The sequence below is a fragment of the Nelusetta ayraudi genome, unplaced genomic scaffold (assembly GCF_046127955.1).
Source record: "Nelusetta ayraudi isolate G7.1 ecotype Tasmania unplaced genomic scaffold, CSIRO-AGI_Nayr_v1 ptg000024l, whole genome shotgun sequence".
Lineage (NCBI taxonomy): Eukaryota > Metazoa > Chordata > Actinopteri > Tetraodontiformes > Monacanthidae > Nelusetta > Nelusetta ayraudi.
Window position 1 is genome coordinate 612,453 of NW_027466074.1, and position 10,281 is coordinate 622,733.

At 45.7% G+C, this 10,281-nt stretch overlaps 1 protein-coding gene across 2 annotated transcripts in view; it reads left to right on the top strand.

Annotated features, from left to right (window-relative positions):
- The window catches only part of opn7b (opsin 7, group member b), a 47,778-nt gene extending 42,852 nt beyond the window's left edge, over positions 1–4,926 (top strand). For both annotated transcript variants that reach the window (XM_076028533.1, XM_076028534.1), the window contains exons 5-6: positions 2,370–2,704; positions 3,996–4,926. In XM_076028533.1, coding sequence (XP_075884648.1) covers positions 2,370–2,704; positions 3,996–4,493 — 833 coding nt within the window. In that variant the 3' untranslated portion in view covers positions 4,494–4,926. The remainder of the gene's footprint in view (positions 1–2,369; positions 2,705–3,995) is intronic.
- Positions 4,927–10,281: the final 5,355 nt, after the last annotated feature.

Genomic DNA, 10,281 nt, shown 5'->3' on the forward strand with positions numbered 1-10,281 from the left:
AATTCACCCATGTGTGAAACAGGCCGATGTAGACTTTGTTCTGTGAATGGATCATTAATATTGAATAAAAGCCATCTGTAACGGCGAACCAGCGCCCCTGCCTTCCCCCAGTGGCGCTCAGTGACGTGAGCGCCGCGGGACTTAATCTCCAACCCCCACTCCTCGCGTGAAGTGTAAAAGGGGCTGACATCCGGCTAAAAGAGGCAGTGTCAGTGTCAGGGCTCCTCGTACGCCTCTCCAACCTCATTCCGTGACGGAGAATCCCTCGTCTGAAACAATTACAGCCTACACCGGGGGTCGCGAGGAACCAGTCCCACACATGACCTCCCATAACGAGGAAGTGCTCCGACACACATTGCTCCAAAATGGGCCGAGGCTCATCACGAATACGCACAACATCATGGAAATTGGTGGAGGCATCTCATTACACCTACTTCCTCTTCACAGTCTGTACGTCGGCTGATGCGTTGCCCACCCTCGCAATCGCGCTCTGCTGACGTCAGAGGGATTCTTATGTGTTGTTGCATAAGGGCTGAAAGCGTTTTGTCCTTGGCACCCTCTGAAACCGCAAGCAGCAGACACTCAAACAGGACCTTGATGCTCTTTTAACTTAATAGAACTCGCCTACTCTCCTTGTTGTTCTCATAGTTTTCCTTTAAAGTCAATCCAAAGATTCAAGGAAAGTCAATGGGCACTATGTTTTCCCTCAGAGTGTTTTCTCATCACTCGGCCATCAGACATACAGTTCAGTCCAACAATAATGACAATGACATGAAATAGTTGTAGTGAGTATAGACACATTGTGAAAATAGGTGTTACAGTACATGTATATACATATACATAAAATGGCTTGACCGTGATGGTCCTGCTGCAGGATGGAACGAAGCAGAGGATGACTTTGTCATGATTGTACAGATTGTGCCTTGTTCAACATTCTGGACTATGACAGTGTGGCTACATCATTCATGTCGCTGCAAACTCTCACCACTTTCTACAGCCTATGTTTTGATTATTTTCTTTTGAGGAGGCTAATCCGCACCTTCGCGTAAGGAAAAAATGTTAACATTGTTTCAGTCAAACATCGGCATTGAAGCTCTGCCCAAGTGCACGATAAGGAGAACCTTCCCACTCTGTCCTGCCTGCAGTAGGTGCTTGTTTTCGGCGGAAGTTCTCTCTTGAGGAAAATCACCTCCTTCTTAGAGTGCAGGTTTCACACCCTCTGCGGTAATTCCCTCTGCTCTCGTAGTTGTATTTTTCCATCTTGTCTCGTTATTTCCTGTGAGCTTTGATATGAGGCTGTGACAAAGGGCCCTGTGTAGGAAAGTGCTCTTTTAAAGTGCCATTCCAATTGATTCGGGGCCGCAAGGGGAATGTGATCGGTATGGCTGGACGCACTCCCAGCTGGAATATTTCATCAATACACCCTAGGGTCTCTGATAAGCTGCAGGGAAGACCCAAGCTTTCTGTTTTGTGTTTTTTTTTGGTCAAAAAAAGTTTTTTTTCATGTGGCCTTGCATGTTTTTTTTTTTAGAAAACTCACCAGCTGCTCCCAGGAGGACGTTACCACACGCTTCAAAACACTGGCAACATATCTTGACAGGTGGCTGGTGGGAAAATCCTTTGGAATGACAGCGAAGGCCTTTGGGTCTCAGACAGTGGGGGTGAAGTGGCATGGATTAAAATTTAACGGGAGAATGGCGGCCACCCAGTGTGACAATCTTTTCTCAGCAATTGCAGTCAAACCATCTCAACATGGTCTTTGGGGCAGAAGAGGTGAAGATAACTTGACGGACAGCCAAAGGAAGTGTTGAGCTCTTCTTAGGGAACCTGCAGGACGTAACTTTAATGTGATGAGGTTTTTCTTTTTTAAAGGTCCAGTGTGTAAAATTTGACTTGATTTATGAATTTCATATTGGTAAAAACTTAACATACTGCCCAGAGCTACATTAATAAAAGTGTATACTCATAGTACAATAAAAGCAATTTGGTTTTTCTACCCTTACAACGGTTCTCATATATATATATAAGAGTATACATAGAGTATGGGTCTTACCCTTACCCCTTACCTTCCTGAAATGCAGGGCTTCCTTAATATTTTTACACACTCGACCTTTCAGTAAGGTTATTTTTTTTCCCTTTCATTTGTGCAAGAAAAAAGTATATTCTGGTTTCAGTAACTGGGATATCTGAACTCCTTGTATTTAAACACTTATTAAAAGGCTGATATATTCTACTTCTTTCCCCTTCTCTTCTCTTCTTACATAGAATCAACGTGGAAGGGTATTTCCGTACCCTTCCGCTGCCCCCTCATGTGTCACTAATTGCCTCTCTAACACCTCATTCTCCGCCTCTGCTCTTCACCTCCTCAGGTAACAAGTTCTCCTACTGCCACGCCTGCCTGCTGGTCGCTGGAGTCTGGTGCTACGCCGGAGTCTTTGCCATCGGTCCCCTGTCCGGCTGGGGCGAGTACGGGGCCGAGCCATATGGTACAGCTTGCTGCATCAACTGGCACGCGCCCAGCCAAAGCTCGGCGGCCATGAGCTACATCATCTGCCTCTTCTTCTTCTGCTACATTATCCCCTGCACTGTCATCTTCCTGTCCTACACGTACATCCTGCTGACCGTGCGGGGCTCCCGCCAGGCTGTGCAGCAGCACGTGTCCCCGCAGAACAAGATCACGAATGCGCACACCCTTATTGTCAAGGTAAACGGGTTCACTGAAAGTAATTTGGAGGAGGTATAGCAGTTGTGACGGATATTAAAAGTTGGGAAAGTATAATTGTGGCATACGACACTCAGTCTGTTGGCCTCTTTGCACCTGCTAACTCAATAACGTTTTGTGTTGAACTGTTGCCACCAACTGGAACTGTCAGAAATCCCTCGTGTTGTGTGGCAGCATGAATTATTATCTATTTTATGACTTCTAATTAATACAGAGGTTTTACCAAATTTTTCAGGATATTCCATATGTTTTTGGTAAACAAAACTGATGGTGAGTCATAGTTGAGGGCGAAAGATGTTTTCGTCCAGAACATTTACAAAAAAAAACCCCAAAAACGCACATCTCGGAGCTGTGAAAGTTAAACCGTAACGTTTTGGCTTCAGGTTATTATTCCTTCAGAACCTCGCAGCGGCCCCATGCCTAATGTGAACTGGATTTAACCCTCCCAGCAAGAGATTTGAAACAGTATGGGCGTTGCGTTCATGAGCCGCTCTTTGATGCTTTCTCCAACCAACACACACACACGCTCAGAAAGTCATTTGGCAACTGGGTTTTAAAAAACATACTGACCTGTTAAAAACAAAAAAAGTCTAATCAATGTCTGCACTGTCGCAGAAGAGAGGTCCAGTGTGTAATATTTGGCTTGATTTATGATTTTTCCAGTGGTAAAAGCTTAATATACCACTCATAAATACATTAATAAAAGTGTACAATCGCAGTACAATAAATGTAATTTCCTACCCCAACAGTTCTCACATACACATCAGATTATACATATAGAAAGGGTTTTGGTCCCAGTAAACTGCCATCTTGCACCGCCATATTTTTAAGGAAGCCTGTGTGGACAACTCAGCCCACTTGACGTTATTAAGATGACTGCTCGCATGTTCAAATAAACCAACAAATAAGAAGGTGGATGAGGTATCCAGGTTTGGGTGCACAGGCCGTAGTTCACTGGCAAGCTTAGGAGAGGGAGGGTTATAGGGCGAGTGCTGCAATCTAAAATGAAAGCACTTGATGACACTGTTTCTTTCAAAATCTCCAAATATTACACAGTTGCAGAGGGTTCAACAGCTCATATTACCACAAACCTCTGTGAGGGATGAGCAGCCAGTAGGGGGCAGCACCTTGCGGCCTTGTAGCAACCAGAGTACCTGGCAACAAAAGTATCTGCTCACGAAAGCCCCACGAGAAACAACCGCGGTGGAGACTAGCGATGAGGCCAAGTCCCCGCCAGTGCGCAACCGTGTTGAACACTGCTTTGTCCTTCCAGCTGTCGGTGGCAGTTTGCATCGGCTTCCTCACGGCGTGGAGCCCGTACGCCATTGTGTCCATGTGGGCGGCGTTCGGTGACCCTGACGAAGTGCCGCCCATGGCTTTCGCCGTGGCGGCGATCTTCGCCAAGTCCTCCACCCTCTACAACCCCATCATATACCTGGTCTTCAAGCCCAACTTCCGCAAGTCCCTGTGCCGGGACATGGCCCTGTGCCGCATGACGCTGTGCAGGTGCCTGTGTCAGCCCGGCCCACCCAAGAAGGGGACCTGCACGCAGTCCCATCACAAGGAGGAGTGCAACTCCACCCGGCTGTCCAACGGGCTGCCCGAGGACCACGGCACCTGCAGACACTGCCCTTGCCCCGACGCCGTCACCTGCAACAGGGACTGCGCCAACTTCAGCCCGCAGCAGACGGCGAGGATACTGAAGGGGGCGCTCAACAGCGAGGTGGCCGTCAGCCAGTTGTCCAACGAAATGCAGAGTGACTTCTTATAGAATGACGGTTTGGGAAAAAGAGCAGGTGAGGTGTTGGGGCCCAAAAAAAAAAGGGAAAGTGGATTTTTAAAAGAAAGCTGCTGAAAACGATTGTTTCATCTCACCAGACTGGAAACTTCTCTGATGCCTCAAATATCGCCTCAAATATATATTACTGCCAAAAAGAAAAATAGAGACTACAATCAATCCAGTACAGGAGGATAAATGAGCCAAACATTTACAGTATGCAAACACGGGTGAGTGTCTTTCACCAAGTCAGAGAACCTCGACAGACACCTGGTTACTCTGACCTGATGCGAGGGAAAGAAGAAATTCAAGCAGAAACAAGGACCTAGCATCGTGACTCTTCTCTGTGAACAATCGATCGTGTTTTACTTTCTGTGTTTAACAATATTTTTAAACAGTCTGTATTTATAAGTGCATGCTAAATTCGGAAGGGGGGGAGGGGGGGGAGCTGTGCCCTCATTTCTGAGGATCATTTCAGTGTTTTAAAACTGAAATTAAAATTTTGTCCGGCTCATGTCAGTATCTCTGCCAGATAATAAGTGAAGAAATGAGGCTCTGAGATAATGATTCGACTTGCTGAGCCGGCCCGATGTCTGTAAAAAGAAGAGGAACTTTGACATTCTATAAGTTACCCAGGGGGCAAAATATGCCACAGATTTGATTGCTGCCAATGTCACTGTCCTCTGTCTTCTTGTCTTTACTGCTTTCCTGTTCTCTTTGCATACAGAGGCCTCTGAAAATAGTCCCCCTATTGAAAATATTCCGTAATCTTTTAGATTTTGACCTATTTATTTTTCTATTGCTTGCGATATGATTATCTTTGACCGTATTTTGAAATGTTAGAGTGTCTATCTATCTGTAAGAGCTTTTATTGAGCTGATATTTTAAGAAAAAGGGGGTAGTTTTTTTTTTTTTTTATGTTGGTATATTTTACTTCCAGGGCAGTGGTTGGCTGTAGACAGGGAGCTGCAGTCAATGAAGGAAATGTGCCCTGCGTTCAAGTGGAGACAACTGTGATGAGAGAGAGAAAAAAAAAAAACACAAAAAAAACCATCCACATTATCAGACTAATTGGTAACAAATCAGCTCAGCTGTTTTATCTAAAAGTTCACAAATAATCTTCATAATCGTGCTAAATTGCAAAGACTTTGCATAGCCACAGCCAATAAACACAGGGTCAACGTTTGCCAGCTAAAAGTGACGTTTACAGAGGACAGAAATTCATCCGTGATTAATTTCTCATCGAGTCCGAAAAAGAAAACTTGGTATATTTGTTTTTATTGTTTTTTATTTTTTTTATTGCTACTCAAACAAAAACAATGACCTTCCACCCCTATTGCAGCCCGACTGCACAGTGGCAAAGTTGTTTGCTTCACAGGAGTTCATAAAGTTTGGGCCTGTGAGGAAAGATAAAAAAATCATTTAATGAATATTATATTGTTGTAGTTCAAAGTTCTTTGTCGAAGCAAGTAGAGTGCAAGAAGAGAATCCTGCTGCTAAATTACACAGACAATTGTTTGTTTATTTATTTGTTTGTTTGCCTTAGAGTGTGTTTACATGTGCGCCCTCCCCCCCGCCCCATCCCCCAACACGCGCCCACGCGTGCGTTCTTCGTGCGCAGGACTTCTTGGGCAGCCCCAGAGACGAGCTCGCACCATATCGGCAAATGGTTAACCGTTCGGAAAAACAAAAATGGTCCCGCGCCCGTTTAACTCCTTGTCCCTCAAGCCATTGAAACGCAGGCAGCTAGAAATTAAATCTGTCTTTACGCATGGAAACGGGCCGCTGGCCTGCGGTGCTCCTCCGTCCTTGCCCTGCAATGCCGAGTGGGAGGATTTGAAAGCATGACCTTGCCCCATCACCTGTCAACATTATCCCTGTAAGAAAAGAAAAAAAAAGCCCAGTGAGCACATTTGAGCAAAAAAAAAAAAAAAGAAAATGGTTAGTGTTTCAACAGCAAACCGTTTTGTACTCTTCCCCTCCTCTCAGCAAACCACCTTCAGCGCATAAAACTGTCACGGATGAGATTACTTAATTGCTACTGCCGGAGCGTGCACCGGCTTTGACGGGCATGACTTTCATGTAGCGGCGGCGCGCGGAGACTGAAACCCTGCATTTTTTCTTTTCCCCCTCCCTAAATAAAATACCTGACTGCAGAGCATGAAAACATTTTCCTCACTTGCACAAAAAACACCCGCCGCAGCTTTTTATGTTTGTTTCCTGCCGTTAGCCTGCGCTCCTAGAGCTAGCGCTCCGAACGCTGGTGGCAACGGATTTTTGAGGTAGCTCGGGCTCAGCCGCTGCGCCAGCTGAACTAACAGCTCGGCGGGGGCTGTTCAAACAACAGTTTGCCCCGTGGTCAGGCTCCTTGTTAGTCCAGGGCTTAGAGCTCTGCGGGGTTTAAAAGCGAGGCTGCGTTCTAATGGACGTCACCGCAGCGTAGAAGAATGCAAAGCACTTATCCACGATTCCCGTGATTGCGGGGGGCGCCACTGTGTTAATACCGACGCCTGTAGCAACAAAACACGCAAGCTGTGTTTCTCAATCCCGCACTTTTGTCGACGCAGCGTGCTTGTTGTGTGGCGCACCAGTTTCCACGTTGTCCAAATTGCCCAATGTTCTTTTTTTTTCTTCGAAAGGCAAACACGATAGGCAAAGTGAACAATGGCAAATTTATTCCTGTACACACCTAGCGCAAGGCGTATTAAATTCGCTAAGTGAAGAAAGTTAAGTGCTCTTTCTTTTGCGCCGTAGGAGAAACAATGGAGTCGACTAGATCCTCTAGTGACGATATCCTGGTGATGGCTGAATTAAAAAAGAATAAGAAAAAGAATAGACCCAAAATTGTTCTTGAGAGAGGAGATAGGTGAGTTTAAAGCCATGATCCAGGAGGTCAAATTTTACCCAGTGAAATTTTGCCAGTACTCTAGAATGTCCGTCAATTTGAAGGACTGCTCCGTCAACTGGCTCCACGTTTGCAGAGGGAGAGAACAAATTACCGAGAGCCGATTGACCTGAAACAGCGGCTAGCTACATCTAGCTACATGTCTGAGGTAAGGTATTCATGTAAGGCTAATAGTGCTATGATAGGTCAGAGGTCTAGCTGTTCGCCTTTTCGGCTATGCAAAATTTGACACGGGTGAAAAAATAACAGCCACTTTTTCACTCTGTGGAAATTTGCTGCTTGTCTGGAAGATTGCATTGCAAGAGGTTTTTTGTTTGTTGGTTGGTTTGTTTTAAAAAAGCAAATTATTCACCCTGCAAATTAGCTCCTGGTGTGTCAGGACCTTGACAGTCTCTGTAGGAGAGTAACACACGAAAACCTAACTTGCACCGCGGTGTTCATGACTGATTGAATTGTGTCTGGCTAGCTGAGAGCACATCATCTAGCTAGCGAACGGCCACATTATTAGCTGCTATGCTAATTATGTAGTTGTATGGCTTTCATTGGGGGGGTTTAGCTTTGCCCGGAAACACAGAGAGTCTAAAAAAAAAAGATCTTCAGCATTCTTTTCTGTTATCGGAGCGACCCTTGCTTACAAGTAAGACCCTTGCTTCAGTACGCTTATGTGGACATTTCAAGTTGTGTGTACTGAACTCACTGGACGGTCGGACCTATCGACCGCCTCTTGGAGAACTTTTGACCTGCAATAGTGAAACTGCAGATTGCAACCCAGTGTCTGAAAAAGCCTTAAGATTCCTAAGCCGAAATCAATGTCAATCACACCTTTGTGTTATTTTTTATTTTATTTTTTTTTGTGCATGGCTTCTTTTTATCACTGTTCTTTCCCTCAACCTCTCTGGTGTTAAGTAGTTTGCAGTCGGTAACAAACACTCAGATAAAGAGCCTCTGTGGTTTTATGAATCCATTTCGAGAAGTGGACAGCGAAGGGGTGTTGAAAGGAGCAGGCAGAACGCACGTGGAGGTGTCAAGGCCTCACTTTAGCGAGGGAGGACAAGGACAAGGCCTCTTTTTTGTCTCGCATGAATATAGTTTGGTAGATGTCCGACCGCGACAGCCACTCATCGTCCGTGCGCAGGCGACTTGTCGTGGGCCAGCAGCTCATTACTGATTCTTCTTCTTTAAACCTCAAGGGTGAGGCGGGGGGGGGGGGGGGGGGTGGAACTCACACTGACTGACTCTAGCCTCTAAATCTTTGAAATGATTATGCTGGCAATTTGGCTTGTGAAGCATTGCCATGATTTTGCAGGACGGGAAGCATGTTTCAATGCAATTCAAGCAGCACTTTTATTTTTCCATTTAACCTTACTATTATTATTATGATTAGTGTTATTTTCATGTCATGCTACAACCAAAGGTTCAGATCACCTTAGCAATCACTGTCTGAGCCCAGCTTTCTTTTAATAAAATAAAAAAAATGCAGGTTACCATTGCAAATAAATCAATAAATCATACATATCAGAGACAACCAGTTCCACGACTGGACGGGTGTTGCCAATAACACGAGTCAGAACGTAACTGTGAAAAAAAAAAATACAAAAACAAATCTGATGTCTCTTTCCTTCTGGCTTGTTCGATTGTCAGAAGGCACTCTGCAGGTACCTGAGCACATTGCGAATAACTTGCCGTTCCTCCCCCGGGTTATTTCCACTGGCTTTTTGCTCATTACTCGTGAGTGGGAAAGGGGAAAAAAAATTGTGCATGTATTCATAAGACGTCAGGGAATTCATGTAGACATTGGTTTGCATGTATGTATGTATATATATATAATGTGATGTACAGCTGCAGCTGAAATTCATTCATTATGAAGAAGAGTCTCAGCCTGTGTGTAAATGAGATGGAGAGAAAGGAAGAAAAAAACAAGTCCTCGCTGTGTCTCGGTGTGGGGAGTTTGTGCTGTTTTGACTCAACGCCTTCCCGCATTTTTCTCCTCTCGCGAAGCGCGTACAGCCGGCAGGAAGCACTGCCCACCACCAAGCCGGGCTGACGCGCTACACTGGCTGTATCGCGACGCAATTACATCCAATCGCCATTATGCAAATTTCATTTTCTGCCGCGGCGTGTTGGGATCTTTGCAGAGACCTGCGTTAAAAACATTGTTACTCATGCACCGGCTGCACGGCCGGGCCCTGTTCTACCTCCCTCATCTATTAGTGGAATGTAGTTGCGGCTCTGGAGAGCTGGAGATTTGCAGCGGTCAGAAATGAGCAGCGCAAATGTATTTGATGAGATTAGAGTTGACGACACGCAGGCTTAATTACCGTGAAATCAAAGTGCTGATAAGTCCTAAGTGGGCAACAAAAAAAAAAAACGCCCGGGCCGATCGCAACTTCCCTCCGCAGCGCCCAAATCTTTCTGTTGTCCTCGGCGCAGTGTTCAGGAATAAACACGCTCGCTCTGACTGTCTGCGCTGCTTGAGCCGCACCTGTCGGAAGCAGCGTGGAAAACATCACAAAGACTTTGATAATCCCGTCTGAGACGGGAAACTGAATCAGCAGCAGTTTCTTATGCAGTTTCTTACACGGCTCTATGGTGCACCCAGTCGGCGCTCCAAGCCCGCGCCGGATCTGAACTGGGTGACAGTTTCCGTGAATGCGGCTCTCTATATCTCACTGCTAATCCGCTGTAAATAAAACACCATCAGGACTTTGCACAGCTGATCCTGTGACTGCCGTCTGCAGCTGCTTAGTCGAGTCTCTCTCTCTGCAATAATCCATCGCGCTCGCCCGTTTGTTTCCTGCTGCTTTTTATTCACGCAAATAGGGGTCAAAGGTTATGACCCAGCCCCCCACCCCCCCCCACCACCTATTCTGAGACACA